Source organism: Mauremys mutica, chromosome 25, assembly GCF_020497125.1.
Source record: "Mauremys mutica isolate MM-2020 ecotype Southern chromosome 25, ASM2049712v1, whole genome shotgun sequence".
NCBI lineage: Eukaryota > Metazoa > Chordata > Testudines > Geoemydidae > Mauremys > Mauremys mutica.
The window spans coordinates 6,377,274-6,397,917 of NC_059096.1; the positions used below are offsets into that span (position 1 = coordinate 6,377,274).

The 20,644-nt window shown below is 46.1% G+C and overlaps 2 protein-coding genes across 5 annotated transcripts in view; one reads left to right on the forward strand and one right to left on the reverse strand.

Moving 5' to 3' along the window:
- Positions 1-2,601: 2,601 nt before the first annotated feature.
- On the reverse strand, positions 2,602-10,305 carry GNGT2 (G protein subunit gamma transducin 2). The gene is made up of 3 exons (XM_044999875.1): positions 9,777-10,305; positions 6,922-7,011; positions 2,602-4,998 (listed from the first exon to the last, which is right to left on the reverse strand). Exons 2-3 carry the CDS (start codon positions 7,003-7,005, stop codon positions 4,873-4,875), a joined length of 210 nt encoding a protein of 69 aa, XP_044855810.1. The 5' UTR covers positions 7,006-7,011; positions 9,777-10,305; the 3' UTR covers positions 2,602-4,872.
- The window catches only part of ABI3 (ABI family member 3), a 36,979-nt gene continuing 19,584 nt past the window's right edge, over positions 3,250-20,644 (forward strand). Inside the window, exons 1-5 of one of the 4 annotated variants that reach the window (XM_044999867.1) lie at positions 3,250-3,326; positions 3,648-3,721; positions 4,733-4,801; positions 6,955-7,067; positions 19,580-19,747. In XM_044999867.1, coding sequence (XP_044855802.1) covers positions 19,613-19,747 — 135 coding nt within the window. In that variant the 5' untranslated portion in view covers positions 3,250-3,326; positions 3,648-3,721; positions 4,733-4,801; positions 6,955-7,067; positions 19,580-19,612. Of the gene's footprint in view, positions 3,327-3,647; positions 3,722-4,732; positions 4,802-5,493; positions 5,512-6,954; positions 7,068-14,630; positions 14,791-19,579; positions 19,748-20,644 lie in introns of those variants that run through there. The other 3 variants (XM_044999868.1, XM_044999869.1, XM_044999866.1) reach the window with 3 other exon arrangements.

Genomic DNA, 20,644 nt, shown 5'->3' on the forward strand with positions numbered 1-20,644 from the left:
GTTGTCTGTCAGCTGCTGAAATAAGGATTGAGTGAGGCCACTGCTTGTCTTTTGTCTATGACCACCTACCTTTCCTCTCTCCACTTATTTGCAGCTGGTTCTGGGGAGCGTCTCTGAATTGCAATATCTGTGTCAATGTTCAAACAGCTGTTGCTTCATCCTGTGAGTCTGAAAATGGGGGCAAAATGCAGACCGACAAATGAAGATTTGCCCCCAAATGGGGCTGAGACCAGGGAATTAGCTGATTTGGGAATATGGCAGGCAAAAAAACCTGAAAACACTAAATTACCTGATGGAGACACTTATCCTTTGCTCTTACTAGGATGTTAATTTCCAAGTACAAATCTGCAACAGTTTGCCACTTTCAGTGTGGTTCTATTGCAGAAGGTGACTAAGTAAATATGCCCCCCTTAGTCAGCAGATCTATGCTGCACACCCTCCAACTGTATACTTTGAGTCAGAAGTGTTGGTTTTTAGTGGCAAAAATAAGATTCTACTTCTCTTAGCTCAGCTGAAACAACACAGCAAAGAGATGGAGCTGGGTTGTCGTCATTAACAGAATTTTTAACGAAATTCTAATTGTGGGGCCAGACTCTGCCATGTTATACCAGTGCTGCACCCCCACTGGCCCTGTGATAATGGAGTTATGTGAGTGTAAATGAGTGCAGGATGTAAAGACAACAGCATTACACAGGTGAGGGCAGAATCTGACTTGCTGTTACTGGTGATGATGTATGTCAGAAATAACCCAGCTTGATACTCAAATCCCAAGGCAGGTTTGGAGACTGGCCACTGTTGGTAAGCAGAACAAACTTAATTTGGAGTCGCTGAGAGAAGATAAACGTGAAGCCCTGTGGTAACATATCTGCAGAATTGCTTTTCAGATTAGAGCTCCACTTCTTCATTTGTGCATCTTTTAAAGGGAGACTTGCAGGTTGTAGAGGGGGGGCTATGTTGCACCATGGGCTTTTAAGCAGAAGTCTCCATGGAAAAGAGAGAGCAGTTCTGCCTAAAACCAGATGGTATAATTTACCTGCTTGGGTCATTAGTGGGATTTAAATCTGGGACCTTCAGATCTAAAAGCATGACTCTTCTCTTTGAACTAAAGGTCTAAATCACCTAGGTGGAAATAATAATCTTGTAAACATTTTGTATGGACAAGGCACTTAATTAGAGCAAATGCCCATGTTCTTTTAGAATGGGCTACACAGGCATTATAGGATACCGGACTCTTTTTAAAGGAACCTTCATATTGGCACAAACAAGGTTATTTTCCCTCAATTTTCTGCAAAAATATAGCTATGTAGCAGCCTGAATCATAATAGCCATGGCTATAAGCAGGGAGTCAGCATGCTGTGCACATTTTAATTTCCTGAGGGCAGCACTTTTTGTGTCACACTGGAAGGGTGACTTTGGTTTCCCCCCCAATCACTATTAATGCATTGTTAGTTCTCGCCACCTACTGAGTCTGCTGCCTCTTTCTCCGCAACTGTGTTGTATGTATGATCCTGGACCTTGGAAACCCCACCTGCCCCATAGAAGACTTCTGACCTGCAGAGGGTATTCCATTGACTAACATTGACTTCCTGTACCAAGCTGATGGAATCTTAAAAGTTCCAGGATTAGAGTTGCTTGGTTGCTTCAGGAGATTCTAAGGACGCTGCAGCAGGCAGGGTTCAGGAGGCCCTTGCTTAAACAAATTTCAAAGGCTGGTTACAACCCCTGGTTTCAGGGCTGTTGGTAAATCCTTTGTAAAGACCAGAAGCTAGTCAAACAGGAAAGGCCCAGAAACCCAAATCCCTTTAATACAGATTATTTCACTCTGACGCAGGTTACAAGGAGCTTAGCTTTGATTAAATAGGTCAATCTGCTTTGAGAACAGTAATACCTGGGTATATTTGATCTATCTCCGTCTCAGATTGGAAACGGAGACAAAGAGCAAAGCTCTTATCTGTCAGTGGGTAAGTTTTAATATTTCATAAGTGCCTGATGGTGACGTGATGGGTGACGTTCCAGCAGAGGCTGTTGGGAGAGGAAGATTTGGGGGATGAGAAACTGGGTCTTGTTTTTAACCTGAAGATGTTTGTCTTGATTAGAAAACAGCATATTGTGTGTGCTGATTGGAAAGACCCTTTGAAAAGATGGCAGATACTTCGCCCTTTCAGTGTCAACAATGTGCCAAACCTCGCTAATCCTGACTCAGGCTAAATTCCCATGAACTTCAGTTGGAATTTCACTCAAGGAAACATTGCTGGGTGATTTTGCCTTCTGACAGGTTAACTGACCAGAGGGTTCTATGTTCCAAGCTGTAAAATCAGGAACAGGTACTTCTCGAAACTACTACTAACACCTCCCCCCCCCAAAAAAAAAGTGTGGGGGGGAGAAAGATGAGCAATGTTTAAAATATTCAGCAAATTTATTTATAGTCCACAACAGAATGAAAACATCTTCTGCTAATTGCATACAAGACATTGAGCAGGATGATGTCAGCTACAGAGGAAATGCATAATTCTCGATCTGGCTTAAAAAATTAGTTAGATGTTATTCCCCCTCCCCACACTCATCTCGTGTATGGGAGCTGGGCTCCTTTATGATGCGTGTGGGGCCTGATCCTGAGAAGGCTGAGCCCCCTTCCACTCCCATGAGGTTCAGTGATCAAGACTGAGCCTCAGGTTAGTGCGAGTGGTGGCTTGGCAGATGGAAATCATGCAAGTCAAATGACCAACTAGAGAGATTTGTTCGTACGTGGTGCCGACTAAGCCAGTCCTGATGTGACTTCTACATTGCCACTAAAGTATCAGAAGCTGGTACTTTGGCGTGTTCCAGCACAAATGCTTGACATGCAGAATTGCTACAACAGGCACCAAAAGATAACCCTGCCACCTCTTCCCACATGTCAGTTGTTTTTTATACGGGAGGGAAGAGAATGGACAATTCCTTTGCTGAAAAAGCCTTTATTGTCTTTAACGCTGCTAAACCTTACACTCATACATGCCTACTTAAAATGTATCTTTTGTACCTCCGAAGTAAAGTGTTTCATATCCTTTAATATCAAATACACTATTACAGAGAAATTACAGGATGCAGCAGGGTTCTGAGTCGTGGTCTTGGCCACACGTCAAATTCAAAGGGGAAGTGGTAGTGGTGTAGACGGCTCTGCCTCAGACAGGAAGCTTGGATTCCTCACTGTCTTTTTTTTTTCTGTTGATTTAGGTTATTGCGCAAGTGATTTTGGGGGGGGGGCTCCCCCAAAAATGAAGACACCCATGATCACATCAGCTCTTGGAACATTTCAGCCTTGGTGATTGCAAACGGATACACTTCAGGTAACAGCATGGGAAGTGGCAAGGTGAGCGCCTCACGCTGCCCTGCCAATGCCTCAAATCTGTCATAGGAGGCTCAGTCACACTCTGTAACTCATTTAGTGCTTGGCCTCTCTGCTGAGCCTGTCAGCAATGTGGGGCAGCTTAGGGGTACTTGACCCCTGGGGACTGGACTGAGATCACCCAAGCCATGGAACTGCAATCTGAGGAATAACTCTCACTACCACCCCAGGCTAGGTTTGAGCAGATGAAGCCTTTCACCCCTAGGTTATTTCCCATTTCCACAGCTCTGAGCCTTCCTGTCATTATCTTGCTTCCCCTCAGTTCTGTTAATCCACAGGCCTTCAAACTCCCAAGAGGTGAGCAGAGGATTCTGGCTGTTACCGACATGAACGCAGGTGAATTCCAAAGTTAAAATGATGGTCAAAACAACTGTAGTTCCAGCGCAGCTCCCAACATCCATCTCCTCAGTGCTCTTTCCTGCTGTAAAGGAATCTGCCCAGCGTCAGATACGATGGTGGGGGGAAGTAGAGGCAGGGAGAAGAGGGCTCTGAACAAGTTGCTTGCAAGCTTTGCTCCCTTCTGTGCCCTTCTTTGGACTTGTGTGCCATATAGGAAAATGCTGCACATTTCAGGCTGGCAGATGGCCAAGCCATCACAATTGCGGCTCGTAAAGTCTGGAATTGAGACTTAGCTCATTCCCCACTTCTAAAAAATCTCCCTGCAGACATTTCTCCATGGTGCCTTTCCCCGTCAATGATTGCTCTTGGCTCCTTATTATCTTCCTCTCCTGCATACCCATCACTAGACTCAATTTGTATTTTAAGAGGGTGTTTGTGTTTTACGTCTGTATTAAATATTTGTTCTTGCAGTGTAATCTGAGTGCATTGCTGGGGGCAGATGGGGTGCGGGGGGGTCTCTCCCCAAATAATGTAATGAATAAATGAGCAACATCCAAGTAACTGGTAGCCTGGTATGTGGACAGAGTAAATATGTCAATTTATCAGGCTCCCTAAAATCATTGGGCATGATAGTTATAATAATACTTAGCACCTTTGAAACTCAGATCTCTACATGCTTTGTCAAAGGCGAGCAAGCATTATTATCCCGGTTTTACAGATGGGGAACTTCTGTCACAGAGGTTAAGTGACTTACTCACAGTCGCCCAAGTCAAGTGGAATTGCCTTCCACCTTGTGCTATAGGGAGGTCAAGTCTGAAGTTAAGCTTTATAGGCTCAAGGTTTTCTTAATGCCTGATTTAAGTGTTGATTGATAGAAGTGCAGCAAGTTCAACAAATGTGTGTATATTAAACTAAATGGAAATCCGCTGTGAGAGCCTAGAGAAGAAGGCTGCCTTCTTACTGCTAAATTTAGGTACGTCTCCAATATCCTTTTTTTCCCTCCCATAGATGTGCTGCACTTCAAAAGGGTTTCGTTTTTGGGGGCGGCCCCACCCAATCGAAAGATCATGCTACAGGGTAAGCAAAATTCTTACAGTCATGGTTTTGTAGGAGGAAAGGGTCCGAAGTTTGTCTGTGAGTGGCAGGGGTCAACTAATTATACAGCCTCCCTTCTCCTTAAAAGGGTTCTTATCCTCAGGAACACCTTTCAAAAGAGGGTCCTCTGCTGCCATGGATTCTATATACTCCTTGAGCTCTTTGCCCGTCTTGGAGACCTGGAGAGAAAGAAGAATCTCTTTTTAGATTATGATAATGAGATCTCATTACATAGGATTGTCCAGACTGTATCAAACTCATGGTCCCTCTACTCCACTGTCGGACAGTGGCGAGTGACAGATGATTCAGAAGAAGGTGCAGGAAGCCTCTCCCCACGTAGAAGTCATCCTAGCCCCTAATTGTTAGAGATTGTCTGAAGATTTTGGAGCATGCAGTTTTAGATCCCTACCAGACCCGTTTCTTAGCATTAACTGTTCTAACTCTGACTAGCCTTGTTTTCCATATAAATGTCCAATCCCACTCTGAATCTTGCACCTTGATGGGAATTATTTTTCTGAAGCAGGCCACTTCCCTGGATCAGCAGCAGGAATTTCCCAGAAACCCGGGGCATGGTGCTGAGAACCCTCAGCAAGCCAGTAAGAGCTCCTTGGAGCTGAGGGTACTCAACACCAAGAGGAATCAACAACTTCGCTCCTCTGGGCTCTGGCACTGTGGAACTCACAACAAGAAGGGTAAAAGCTCATCTGTATGGGAGACAGAACCTTCTTCGGGGCTGGTCCGAGACTGTGTAGTGAACTCCCCCAGGCACTCAGGGCTATAACAGACCTTATCGCTTTTCGCTCCAAGTGCAAGGCACATTTTTTTGACCTTGCCTTCTCTAATGTAAACGTGTAGCAACAGATATATATTTAATAAACCAAAAACCCTAGCAAAACAAGACATTCCTTTGCACACACTTCTCCCGCTGGGGAGAGGATAAGAGAACAAACACATGACAGATACATAGTCACATTGCTTAATGCACTACAGGAGGGTGCTCAGATATTCTGGTGATGAGTGCGATATAAAACCTGTATAGAATAGAATATCAACGCTGGGCCGATGAACCAGCCAATGAATTCCATGCAGAGAGACTGCGCTGCTATCCCAGCTCCTGTTCTAAGAACTCTGGCCATGTTAATTCAGCTGGGTTATACTGTAGTAATTTAACGGTACAAGATGGAAATTGGCTAAGACTTTTCAATCCTCTAGTCAATCTCATCCCTCAACAAGTCCAGGATTTTTGTCTTCTCTAGCACGTGACTTTGTCTTCTCTGCACAATACAACTGGATTATTTTAAGGGGTCTCCTATACAAACTAGTTCTCCTGCCCCTTTAACCTTTTAAAAAAAACAAAAACAAATGAAACATTGCATATAAGTGTCTTAAATCTAATGTCGTTCTCCATCAGTTTGGGCCTGATCCTGCTATCACTGAAGTCAGTGGCAAGATCTTGCTGTTATCCAAGCTCCCATGGACTTCAGTGGAACTGGGCCAGGCTTTTTGTGCAGCAACAGACACTGTGGGCCAGATTTCTGAAAAGATTGTGGTGTGTTGAGTGCTGAATGTTAGGATGAGGCTAAACTCATATAAATCTAGCCCTGTGAGACCAATCCTTCTTTGTGCTGATTGCCCTCTTCTCCCATAGACTATAACAGGAGTTGAGGGCACTTGGCACCTTACATGATTGGGCTGCATTGGCAAACTATTTGCCATGTGCCTTTAAATACTCAACTGGCAGCCAGAGAAAACTGTGTTCCATATACTCAGGGACCAAGATCCTCATGCCTCATTGATTTCAGTGGGAGTCAGGCACCTAAGTACCTTTGAGATCTGGTCCCAAATCATTTTTTCTTTGTGCTCTCACTAATCGTCCTTTCCTTTAGCCTTTTCATATGCACTAGAAGCCTGAAATTTGCTATCCAGACAAGTAAAACACAAGGCTAAATCCTATCTTTAAGGTGGAAATGTGAAAACTTAGTCACTGGTTTTGTATTTGAGATTTAATTGAAGGCCCTTAAATTGGGGCGAATGTTGGTCTAGATGGTTACCCCAGGGATTAATTTATCCCATTGTGCTTAGACCCTAATAGAAATACTTGCCATTTGCCTTTCATTCTTCACTTCCTTTTTCAGCTGGTCAAGTTCCATCTTCAGCAGTTCTTTTTCTGTGAGATCTTGAGCCATGTTGCCCTGCAACCAGAGTGGAAGCCCGTTACTGATTTACATGCATCTTCTGGAAATAGCAGGTATGATCAACAGTCTAGCTTCTCTTAGTACGCAGTGAAGTCAGTGAGGCCAGGAGACACACTAAGGTTATCTAGCTGCTTCCCCATTCAGAGCTGGTATGGAAAATCCTTGAATTTCTCCTGCATTCCCAATAGAAGATATAATCAGTTAAACCTTGATGGGCCAGATCCTCAGCTGGTTTAAAGTGGCGGAGTTCTATTAGAGCCAGTGGTGCTATGCTGGTTTAGGTAACATAGGAATTTCCACATTAGATCAGACCAATTGTCCATCTAGTCCAATATTCTGTCACCAGCTGTGACCAGTATTAGGGGAAGGTGTAAGAAACCCGGCAGTGGGCAGATAAGGGATTAGCTGCTACCAGAGAGAGTCTTCATGACCCTCCAGTAGCTAGGCTGATGCCCTGAAGGATGAGGGTTAATAGCTCTTCCAAGGCTTTTTTTTTTTTTTAACCTATAACTGTATATTTTTGTTATCCAGGAAAGCATCTAATGCAGGGGTAGGCAACCTATGGCACGCATGCCAAAGGTGGCACGCGAGCTGATTTTCAGTGGCACTCACACTGCCCGGGTCCTGGCCATCGGTCTGGGGGGCTCTGCATTTTAATTTACTTTACATACAATAGTTTAGTTCTATATTATAGACTTATAGAAAGAGATCTTCTAAAAATGTTAAAATGTATTACCAGCACACGAAACCTTAAATCAGAGTGAATAAATGAAGACTCGGCACACCACGTCTGAAAGGTTGCCCTGATCTAATGGCTTGATGCTGATTTACACTAGCAGAGTATCTAGACTGATATTAAAAAAAACCCCACCCAATTCAATATATATATTAGGTGGGAGATTTTTGCACAGGCACAAACCCTATTCCTTTGGGTAGGTTTGTTACTGGGTTCCTATTTCCAGCTAAATTCTAATACTTGCCCTTCTCTAGCACCTTCCATCCAAGAGTCCCAAAGTGCTTTATGAACATTAATTAAGTGACATAATGCCCCTGTGAAACAGGTAAGTATTATCCCCATTTTACAGACCTGGTGACCTGAAGATCAGACTGCTCTAGTTACTTGCTCACTGTCACAAAGCAAGTCGGTGGCAGCGCTGGCCATGGAACCCAGGAGTCCTGGCTCTCTGTCCTAGCCCAAACCATCATCTGTGCTCTCATTGTATAAAAAGCAACATGAAAACAACATCCTAGTTCTAACTTAAACCAACAGTGGACAGCTGTTAGGTCGGAAACACTGTCCTTAGTTCACCTGCTATGTTTAAATTATTGAATATCTGTCAGAATGCTGTGGGCTGGATTTTCAACCAGAGTAAAGCCGCAGAACTTCCATCAGCTGAGGTTCAGGCCCTTGGAGTCTGAAATTAGTTTCATAGTTGATGTGGAAGGGGAAAACAAATGAAGTATTATTCTGATTTTTCCCCCCTGGCCTTTGTCAAGTTAAGCCAAAACTTAAATATCTCTAATGCTTGTAGGGTTTGTATTTTATTGGCAATTCTGCTTTAATTTGCAATAATTTAACAATTAACTTGCAAGAGTATTAAAAGGAAACACCACTATAAGGAGATTTTAAACTGTCCAGAGAAACTGAACTTGTTCTGAGTATCTAAATATGTATGTAGACTATACTTCTGATCTTTATTATTTATAAGCTGGGAGATAGCAGGTACAATTAGTTAAGCAACTCCACATAAAACAGAATCCAATTTACGGAAATAGAACAGAGGATATGGAATCTATGGATAAATTAGGGTTTGGAAAAGAATGGGGAATCTTTAGAATAAGTGATGTGTGTGAACTAATCATTATTACCTAGCAGTATTCAGTAAGCAGCGGCGGCTCCAGGCACCAGCACTCCAAGCGCGTGCCTGGGGCGGCAAGCCTTGGGGGGCGCCCTGCCGGTCCCTGCAAGGGTGGCAGTCAGGCTGCCTTCGGTGGCATTCCTGTGGGAGGTCCGCCGGTCCCACGGATTCGGGGGCAATTCAGCGGTGGGTACGCCGAAGCCGCGGGACTGGCGGACCTCCCGCAGGCAAGCCACCGAAGGCAGCCTGCCTGCTGTTTTTGGGGCAGCCAAAAAGCTAGAGCCGCCCCTGTAAGTAAGGCTACTGGCTTCAGTAAGTGTGGCTGCAACTGGTCTGATGTTTGGGTCTAGTTCAGAGAGACTTCTTAAGCAAGAGTGATCTGTTTTACATAGAGTGTCTTTTTAAAAAAATGTTATTCAGAATACCAAAATTAAGTGGCCCACATGATGGATTAATCAGTTTCATATTTAGAATCAAAACACGTTTGGAGGTCTGGATGCAAAATGTATCTAAGTATAACGCTGAATGGATTCATTTTAACACACACACACTGTGATTCTTCCTGGTTAAGGCAGGTAGCCCGTCTATTGCTAGCACTGTTATTTGCCATTTTTCTTTGCTCCATCACTTCGTAAAAGTGCACTCTCTATAATGCACTGCAATAGAAATATTCAATCTTTCTCGCCCTAGCTTCCTCTACCTACAGTGGTATATAAATACTGTTAAATCCCAAAGCTGAGACTGGTACACTTTTGTGCCGACCTGAAACTCATTGACACCAGAGTGATAAACCAAGGAAAAGCGAGGCTTCGAAGAGAAGCCAGGACACAGCCTGGAGCACAGTGACACTCATGAACACTGCAGCAAAGCAGCCTATGCTCTGAGGAAATGAAGGGAACTTACCTACTTGGGTGAGGGCTTTTTCCTTTCCGAAATGCTGAGAGCTTTTAGAGATACATCTGTACAGGCTGCTGAGAGGATGGCCTCTGCTCTCTCCTTCTGCTTCCCACTTGAAGACTCCTTCAGACTTACCAGATGGCCAGTGGAGCAGATGTCTTCAGTTCCTAATCTGATAATAGACTCAGTTTATTAAGCTGGTCAGGTGTCAGGCATTAACCTCAAAAACCCAGGGTAACCGGACAGGGGGCTGCAGAGACAGATTTTAAAGCTGATCAATAATTTCATAGCTGGCAACAAACATGCTGCTTAAGTGTTGGTCCCAGGATATTAGAGAGAGGTGGATGAGGTAATCCCTTTTACTGGACCAACTTCTCTATTGGAACTAGATGTTGCTGTTACGTAATGCTTCCTTTTTCTTCGTGTGCCATTTCTATTTCAGACGGCAAAATTTGAGATTGTTGGCAGAGTTCTTGTAGCTGTGTGGATCCAATGAAAGCAGTTACCTCGTTCACCTTGTGCTACATAAGGGCAGCCTAGAAAGCACCTCCAAATGCTTGGGAGTCAGATTTCCAGTCCAGGCTGGTCGTAAGTGAAAATAATTGCTAGAGATGGGTACAATAGGCCAAGTTATCTGGGATTTTGTCCTAGGGCCATCTTGAGCCATTGCTGCCTGAAGGCCACTCGGTTGCTTTGTGAACTGAGCTTGGTGGGTCTGAATCAAGTTCCTAGTGAGCAGGGGTCAATAATCTAAAACACCCTCCCTTCTCCCCCTCCCACATGCAGCCATCATTGGCAGTCTCTGCAAAGAGAGGTAAGGATCAAGTGGGCCTCTTTGCCCCCTCTGAGCCAGGACTGAAGAATGCTGGTGGGGCAACATGGGAAAAAGTTTGCATTGCTTCTTCTATAGATAGGAGACTGACTCTCCATGTAGACACGGTTAGGTTGACACAAGGATTCTTCCATTGATTTTGTTGCCTCGGAGAGGTGAATTAACTACCTGGATGAAAAACCATCTTCTACTGATGTCAGAGGAGTCTACGCTGTGGCACAGCTATTGCACTGTAGTTCTGCTGTAGCACCCGTAGTGTAGACATACCCTGAGGGCTTGTCTACACAGGGAGCTATTCCAGAATAGCTGCTCCTGATTATCTCCATGTGTGGATGGTCTTAATCTGCTTTAAATTCACACCCTATTAATTTTCATGTGTGGACAAGTCTTCATGTGACCGCCTTCCCCAACTGCCGCCAGGGAGAAGCAGTGATCTCTCCCTTGTCTGCAGCCCTTCCCCTTCAGCAGAAGAGCTGCCAAAGGCTGAGACTGACTGAGAATGAAGTTGCATCTACTTACTGATCTGGCTTGGTGGAAGCAAGTAAGAGAGCTTTTCAGAAGCATTTAGGGTGGAATTCATGATGGTATTTGGGTGCCTAAATCCCATTGATTTGAATGGGATTTAGGATTTAGTATTTTTCTGAATCCTACCCTTAGTGTTTGGCCTACCTCTGCTGCCTTTGGAAATCAAGGTAAAAGTGAAATTTCCCTGGATTTCATCAGGAGCAGTCAGGCCAATGCTGAGTGCTTTGGGAAACCCCCCCCTTAAGTTGCAGATGGCCACATGGCAGCAAGTTGTGCTCCTCTGGGAGGATAAACTGACAGGCAGGCAGGTACACATGCTATTTTTGTGAGGATTCTAGAATTCCACAGATCTTGGAGGGTATGGTAAAGGCATTGGCCTGGGACTTGAGTGGCAGCTTGCCATGGTCTCCCTACAAAATGGGACGATTCCTTTGTCTGGGATTTGGACCTTCCCATTAACCCAAATGGCTACTATGTGTCCAAATCTGCTGGGCAGTTTTGAAAAATCTCAGCCTTAGATTGCAATCAATTCAGGACAGGCGTGGTCTTACTCTGAGCTTGTGCAGTGCCTAGCACAAAGGTGCCCGGATCTCAGGCAGGGCCGCTAGGTGCTACCATAATATAATTATTATTTAATCCTCCCAGGAAAGATCTCTTGAGGAGGATCTCTCCTGTAGGCCTCCTCTTGCAATATTTCCATTCTCTACAGGGAAGATGAGAACTACATAATTTAGCATTGGAGGTCTGCTCCTTCCCTAGAGGCAGGATGCTCTCCCTCCCCCACTCCTTCTTCTCCCCTTGGAAATCCTTTATGTCTTGGGTGACCACACTATTACCTACATCACTGAGCTAGATTCCCTTGCAATCCATGTGCCAGTTTCTTTCCTGGATTCAGCAGAGGGTGTATGGGAGGAAGAGTCTGTGAGGTCCCAGAGTGCTGGAGAAGGACAAACATCATATCTGTCTTTAAACTGGGGAACAAATAGGACCCAGGGAGTTATAGATCAGTCTAACTTTGATACCTGGAAAGATACTAGAACAAGTTATTAAACAATCAGTTTGTAAGCATCTAGAGGATAATAGAGTTATACGGAATAGCCAATATGGATTTGTCAAAAACAAATCATGCCAAAACAACCTAATTGGGAGGGCTTATGTAGTGGGATCCTGGGCCACAGGGGTCAGTCCTGCGTTTGGTACTGTTCAATATGTTCATTAATTACTTGGATCATGAAGTGGAGAGTATGTGTATAAAATGTGTGGATCACACAAAGCTGGGAGGGGTCGCAAGCGCTTTGGAGGACAGGATTAGAATTCAAAATGACCTTGACAAACTGGACAATTGGCCTGACTTCAACAAGATGAAATTCAATGAAGACAAAGGCCAAGTATTTCACTTAGGAAAGAAAAAAATCAAATGATAACTATAAAATGGGGAATAACTGGCTAGGTGGTCGTCCTGCTGAAAAGAATCTGGGAGTTACAGTGAATCACAAACTGAATATGAGTGAACAATGTGCTGCAGTTGTAAAAAAAAAAAAAAAAAAGGTATGTAAAATGTGGCAGGTAATTGTCTTGCTCTATTCAGCACTGGTGAGGCCTCAGCTGAAGTTCTGTGTCCAGTGCTGGACACCGCACTCAAGGAAGGATATGGACAAATTGAAGAGAGTTCAGAGGAGAGTAACATGAATGATAAAAGATTTGGAAAACCTGACCTGTGAGGAAAGTTTAAACAAACTGGCCATGAGAAAAGAAGACTAACGGGGGAACTTGATAAAACCCTCCAGATATGTTAAGGGCTGTTATAAAGAGAACAGCGATCAATTGTTCTCCATGTCCACTGAAGGAAGGACAAGGAAGTAATGGGCTTAATCTGCAGCAAGTGAGATTGAGGTTAGATATAAGGAAAACTTTCTAACTCTAAGCGTCATTAAGCTCTGGAATAGGCTTCCAAGGGAGGTTGTAGAATCCCCATCATTGGAGGTTTTGAAGAACAGGTTGGACAAACACCTGTCAGGTTACTTGGTCCTGCCTCCATGCAGGGAGCTGGACTTGATGACTTTTCAAAGTCCCTTCCAGCCCAACATTTCGATGATTCTATGATTAGAGCCGCTTAGGAGCGGCTCTAAAGTGCACCAACTGGCTACGGCCCCCAAGGGGCCACCTGCCGATTGGAGAATAGCTTGAGCTCAGCAGCACTGTGGTCGCATCCCCTGTGCTCTGGGGTAGAGTAGGAACAGACTAAACTGTCTCTACGTCAATGGGGACTTGCTCACATTGGGAGAATCCCCAGCTAGGGAGATAAAGTGGCAGCGCAGCACAGAGGGGCTGGAATGGAAGAGCCCCATTGTTGCACATTATAGTGTAGACTGGCCCATAACCAGGTTAAAGCTTTGTTTATGACTGAGTGAAGCGGCAACTGCTATGTAGCATGTGGAGTGATGCCAGGCCCTGCATGTTCTTTGGAAAGCAGAGCTGAGCCCCTGGCACAAATATCTGAGCCAGATGTTGGGTTTTGAACTGCCCAAGTTCAGGGCTGTTTTGATCTGAGGGGTTGGTTCAGGCCCGTCTCTGCTGGAAACCTTGGTCCCGCTGAATACGAGGATCCCCACTGCTGTATTGCATTCGTCTCGAACTCCCCACTCATTGGTTTCAGTAAGGCCAGGATTTGACTCCCTAGATGCACTATGGAGTAGCTGCAGCTGTAGAGAGAACCAAGCATGGCACCCAGGTTCGGCTATGAACATAGGAACAAATGCCTCAAGCAGATGGCAGGAGTGGGACACGAGTTGATGCCTAAGGAGCCTGCTGTTGCCTGATAGTTTAGCTTCCCTAGCTGCTGGGTTCTTCTTGGAAATGCTTCTTTTTCCATCGCCCACTTACTTTTCTTCCAGTGGGAACATGATTCACATCCTTTATCACTGCTGCTTTTCTCTCGCCTGGTCCCCAGAGCTTCCCATGGTGGCTCCGTATCCCTGTCTCCGTTGCTCCTCTTCCATCCACCCATTCCCCAAGAGGCTCAGAGCAATGGTTTGACACCAGTTTCCCCCTTGCTGCAGCCCAGTTCGTGTTGCAATTCCTCTGTCCTACAGAACGTGGGAACCCCTTTGGAGCAATCAGTAAACAGACCCCCAGGGCTAAAATAATAGTTTCCTCTCCTGGCAATTCTGAAGTTTCCTGAGTTATTCCGATCGCCTTGGTTTCTCTTCGTATCAGTCAGCCTCCAGATCAGGGGCTGGGATGCAAGGAACCAAGGGTGGTTAGCAGGGGGTTAGGAGCTGGAAGTCAGGTCTCTTTGAATTAACCCCCAGGGTGGCTGGGCAAGTGACCAGTGCATAGTGAATCTGAGGCAGATGACAGGTCCTCAGTTCTCTGTGAGAGATGCAAAGGAAAAGGTTCACTGCTGCTGAAGGCAGTTGAAGCGTGACTGAGCTCCTCCCCAGCCAGTGACTGCACCCGCGCGTCTGAGAGCTGCAAGGTTCAAAACACCAGGCTAGGACAGCAGCTCTCACAGAGAAGGAAGTGGGAACAGAGCAAAGCAGCAGCATGTCTGAATTGCAGAAACTTCAGCAGGATGAAATCCCCTCTGCCAGGCAAGTCCTGAGGGAGAATTACAGCAAACTTCACAAAGTGGCCGACTACTGTGAGGACAACTACATGCAGGTAGGTGTGTGCTCTCTGGCCCCAGCACACCATGCTGAACTGCATTCAGGGACTGGGGAGAGTGGGTGTGTGGTGGGCTTCCCCGAGGTTGATTGGGCATGTGCCCAAGAGGGGCAGAAGCATGGTGCTGCAGGTGCAGGGATCTCGGGCATGCTGTTAGGGGTATGAAAACTTCGGAGGCTCTTATGCAAAGGATCAGATGGTGCTGTCTGTGCAGAGTAGAAAGAGAAGGAAGGAAAATCATCTTACCTTTGGAAAGACAGTATGGTCCAGTGACTAGCGCACTGGGCTGGAACTTGGAAGTCCTGGATTCTGGTCTCGGTCATCTTAGAGAAACCACTCCATCTACTGTGCCCTGGTGTCTTGTGTCCTTAGATTGTAAGCTCCAAGGTGCAGAGAGACCATGGCTTTGCTGTGGTGGGGTACAGGGGGGAAAGGTGTGTTCTTAACTCAAATTCAACCCCCGGGGAGCCTGGTCTTTAACTTGACCTGCAAATGTCTGTGAACCTAGCATCTGCCTGCTCTTCACTAGGCTTCTATCTTGCACTAGCTAACTCGAGTGAAGGACAAACCTTTTTCCATAGCGAAGACAAGCCCTGTGTGTTTGCACAGTGCTTAGCACAGTGATAATATGTAGCTCTTATATTGCACATTTCCTCTTTAGGGCTCAATGAGCTTAGCTAAGTAGAAAGTGTTACCCCCATTTACTGATGGGGAACTAAGGTACAGGCAGGTGAAGTGACATGCCCAAGGTCACGGGGTCTGTGGGTGGCAGAGCTGGGGATTGAACCTGGATCTTCTGTCTCTACATCCAGTCTTAACGACAAGCCCACCCCGAGGGTCTGTAAGTATAAGCGCTGTACTATATAGCGATGAAGACTAGATCAACTCTAATAAGGTTTTTCCCTTGTTAATTTCTAGATTGGTCATTCTTCCCCTTTAAAAACCTATTATTCACAAACGGGGGGAGGGAATTGTTCCACGTGGTGACATCAAGAATCACGTGTCAGGAAACGCAGAGGTAAAAGCTGAAACTCTGTGCTCAGCTCACGCATCTTTGAAATAGCAGAACCCCCGAGAGCCGCAAGCTGCAGCCTCGGCTTTGCAGTTCCTGGCTTAGTCACTGCCATAATGTTTCAGTGATAGTTCTTGGGTGAGCAGCTGTCTTCTTCTGTGACTGCTTCATTGAAGAAATTGCGGTGTTCTTCCCGTCCATGTGCAACCTGGGAATTAAAACCCACCTCCTTCCCTTCTCCAGGTGGGAGTGGAGAATGATCTTGGTATCTATTCTTATTTCCTTTGCATTGTGGTGGCACCTAGAGGCCTCAGCTGAGATCAGGGTTCTCTGTTAAGGGGTGCTCTACCAAAGCAGTTACAATCCAAGTAAACAAGGGGAGCATTATCCTGATTTTATAGGTGGGGAACTGAGGTACAGGGAGTCTGAGGCAGAAGCAAGATTTGAATCCTAGTGTGCGGCATCAAAGTCCAGTGTGTCTTAACCACATTTGGTCCACATGGATTCTAAAGGGCTATACAAACTCTTGGTGTGAGGGATTAAACTAGTCACTCTTAAATGCAGCCACTTCTGGGATGGAACACAGATGGCACCACACAACCATTCAGGGCACAAAGAGAAGAATCACAACGTGTCCAGCTGAAAATACAGGTGGAATTTCAATACATAGAATGTAATTGTTCAAGCTGGAATTTGGGCAGGACACCAGGGTAGCACTTGTGCTGTTGTGAAAACAGCAATGACTGAAGTGAATCTTGAATGACCGCAGATGGCTGGCCGCTTGGTTTTGTATCTCCTGTGAAAATCAGCCCCCCAGCCCCGGAGGTGTGCTAACACCGTGACCACACACTGACTCAGAAAACATTATCCACCAAATGGCTAGCACTGCTGAGGGTTTCCCGAGAGGATTGCATCTAAGATCTAAGCTTACCGGACCCTGCTTAGCTTGAGAAGAGGACAGCTTGCAAGCACACAGCAACAGGCAAACAGTGCTGTAGCCTACCTAAGACTCTTGGTTTGTTCCCTTCAGTTCCCACAGAAGATGCGGGTTTTACAGCCTGATCCAAAGCCCATTAAAGTCAATGGGAGACTCACCATTGACCGCAGAGCCCTTTGCATCAAGTCTTCATTCATTTCCACTCAGGTCAGCTGGAACAGAAGATCCATTTCCAGCACGTCCCGGGCTGGGGGTGCAGGATTCTAGGGCCATGTCTGTACGTACAGAGCGGTGTGCCTGGTGAAGACGCTCTATGCTGACAGGAGAGAGCTCTCCTGTCGGCATAAAAAAACCACCTCCACGAGCAGCGGTAGCTATGTCGGCAGGAGAAGCTCTCCCGCTGACGTAGCGCTGTGCACACGAACGTTTATGTCGGTGGAATATTCACACCCCTGTGCAACATAAGTTTTGCCGATGTAGGCCGTAGTGCAGACGAAGCCTAGGTGTTTTGTTTCCGCTTCCCAAGTGAGAACACCGTGGCGTCCCTGTCTGGAGTAACAGCAAGACAAGGCGAGCAAGAGAATATCGTTTACGGCACCAACTTCTGGTGGTGACAGAGACAAGCTGTCGGGCTACACAGAGCTCTTCTTCAGGTCTGGGAAGGTGTGTGTAGCTCGACAGCTTGTCTCTTTCACCACCAGAAGTTGGTGCCATAGAAGATATTCCCTCACCTGCCTTGTCTCTCTAATATCCTGGGACCAGCACGGCTACAATACCGACGAACAGGGATTGACACCTGTCTTTATCCTCCTGTCAAGGCCAGGGTGGGGCTGGAGGGAAATGGTGGTGTAGTTTCAGGCAGAGACAAGTGTCCCTGAGTAATGAGTGTCAGTGACCTGCTCTTGTTCTGTTGACACAGCTGAAGGAAGTTTAATGCATTTGGAAAGCAGAAGGAAACATCTTAAAATTAAGCCTGACGCCAATTAAAAGACGCTGTCTCCAAAGGATCCTTTGCACAGTCAGTTGGCTCTGCTTCCTGAGAGCCCCACCCCTTGCCAGCAATAAACTATCCTCCTCGGGGTCTAATTGACCAGGGACACCACCCGGTTTGCTCTTTGTAGAAGGAATCACGCTAGTGAGCTGGGGCTGGGCTATGGGACCTTTCAGTTCTGCCTCTGGCACTGGTTGAAAATCATTGTAACAAATCCAAGGCTGCTTAAGAGTTCATTGTTGTCTCAAACTCTGGCCTCGCAGAACTTCAAAGTGATGGTGGGGATAGGACATGGGATTTTCCTGCTCCAAAACAAGCAGGCATTTAACCTTTGAACTAAAGGGGAATTTCCATGTGCAAAGTAATGCACATTGGAAAACACAATCCCAACTACACATATAAAATGATGGGGTCTAAATTAGCAGTTACCACTCAAGAAAGAGATCTTGGAGTCACTGTGGATCGTTCTCTGAAAACATCCACTCAATGTGCAGCGGCAGTCAAAGAAGCAAACAGAATGTTGGGAATCATTAAGAAAGGGATGGATAAGAAGACAGAAAATATCATATTGCCTCTATATAAATTAATGGTACCCCCTCATCTTGAATACTACTTGCAGATGTGGTCGTCTCCTCTCAAAAAAGATATATTGGAATTGGAAAAGGTTCAGAAAAGGGCAACAAAAATTATTAGGGGTATGAAATGTCTTCCATATGAGGAGAGAGTAATAAGACTGGGACTTTTCAGCTTGGAAAAGAGATGACTAAGGGAGGATATGATAGAGGTCTATAAAATCATGACTGGTGTGGAGAAAGTAAATAAGGAAGTGTTATTTACTCAACACAAGAACTAGGAGTATTTTTTCACACAATGCCCAGTCAAACAGTGGAACTCTTTGCCAGAGGATGTTGTGAAGGCCACGACTATAACAGGGTTCAAAAAAGAACTAGATAAATTCATGGAGAATAGGGCCATCAATGGCTATTAGCCAGGATAGGCAGGGATGGTGTTCCTAGCCTCTGTTTGCCAGAAGCTGGGAATGGATGACAGGGGATGGATCACTTGATGGTTACCTGTTCTGTTCATTCCCTCTGGAGCACCTGGCATTGGCAACTGTCGGAAGATAGGATACTAGGCTAGATGGACCTTTGGTCTGACCCAGTATGGCCAGTCTTACGTTCTTATATTCCATGACAGTAAAGGGCTTATGACACACACAACCGAGCAGTTCTGATCCATCCAGCAAAGGGCAGTGGTTCACATAGACACTAGCCAGTCTGTTACACCACTGACAGCTGAAGGCTGATTGGCGGGCTGTGTGAATGCAGTTGGTGGTCGTAGATTAGTTCCTAAGTCCAAGTGTCTATGTCACATTTGGCCTCCTTGTTGGCTGTCTTAGTTGAGAAGCCAGGAACAAATGGCCCATGTAGATAGGGGGCAGTTTCTTCAGAGCATCATCTAGGCATGTCAGCTGGGGATAGTACAGGGAGGAGAAGGAGTCTGCACTGACACTACCCAATCTGTGTTTATCCCCAGGGCTAGTAGTCTTCAGAGCGGTCACTCCTGCACCTTACACCAGCTCTTCATTCCCATGTAAATGAAAACTGGCCTCCTCGATCTCCTCTTGAGACACCAGAACTGTTGGCCTAGATACCAAAGGGCCGGTATCCAAGTCCCAAACCTCTTAAAGATTATAGTGGTAGAATGGCAGAGAAGCCTGTGGACACTGAAACCACGCCGGTCTCCTGGCTCTCCCGTTCGGTTGGGTTCTTATATTGAGCCATCACGATGGTGTCAGAGTCTGGCCAGGGTGACTCCCAAACTTTTTTTTTTTTTCCTGTTCCAGGCAACAGACAAGAGGAAAGCCCTGGAGGAGACCATGGCTTACAGTGCCCAGTCCTTGGCTAGCGTCGCATACCAGATCAGCAATCTAGCCAGCAACGTCCTCCAACTGTTGGACCTGCATGCAAGTGAACTCCACCAGGTGGAAGCCAGCGTCTGCTGCATTGCGCAGGTGGGTGAGAAATGCAGAAAGACAATGGGGGTGGTTCACCCTGGGTACGTCTACACTGCAGTCAGCGGTGGGACTACAGCATGTGTAGACATCCCCGAGCTAGCTTTGATCTAGATGGTGAATAACAGCAAAGAAGCCGCAGCTGCATGGGCTAACCACTCGAGTACATGCCCATGCTGCCGCAGCTTCGCTTGTTACACGAGCCAGCTAGATAATCGCACCTCTGATTGCAGCGGAGACATGCTCTACGACTCCTCACCCGCTGCCTGTGACTTCTGCGCTGCACACAGGTGGGCCATGCTAAACATGTGGCTCTTTGACGCCAGGCTAGGGGTTGGTCCACGCAAGAGGTTTATATTGGCAGCTGATGAAAACGCTCCTTTAGCTCATGTGGTAGAGGCTTGTGTTTTCAGTGCTGAAAGTCGGGGGTTCAAATCCTGTGGTTGGTTCAAGTGGGATTTGATACCGGCATGTTGGGGATTTCTACTGTACGTGCCCTGCTCCATAATTATAGCCTGCAGTCACTCCTATATGTGGGCCGAGCATAATGAGGCTGTCATTCCTGATCAAGCCGCTTAGGTGCTGTCATAGCATGAAGAATAATTGGTGATCCTTCAAAATGCCCCAGATCCCTTTGGGGAGACAGTGGGGCCTGATTCGCAAGGGCTGACCACTTGCACTCCCACTGAGTTTAAATGGAGTCGTGGGTTCGCTGCACCTCCTGAGAATCCTGTGCTGGGACTTAAGCGAGGACAGTTTTCGAGCCCATGTGCACACCCTGCAACACAGGCAAGTGGCATGAAGACCCCTTTGCCCCACAAGCGGGAAAGCCCTGCAGGAATTGCTCCCAGGAGCCCTGTTCAGTTTGACACACACAATAGCAAGCTGCTAACTCCA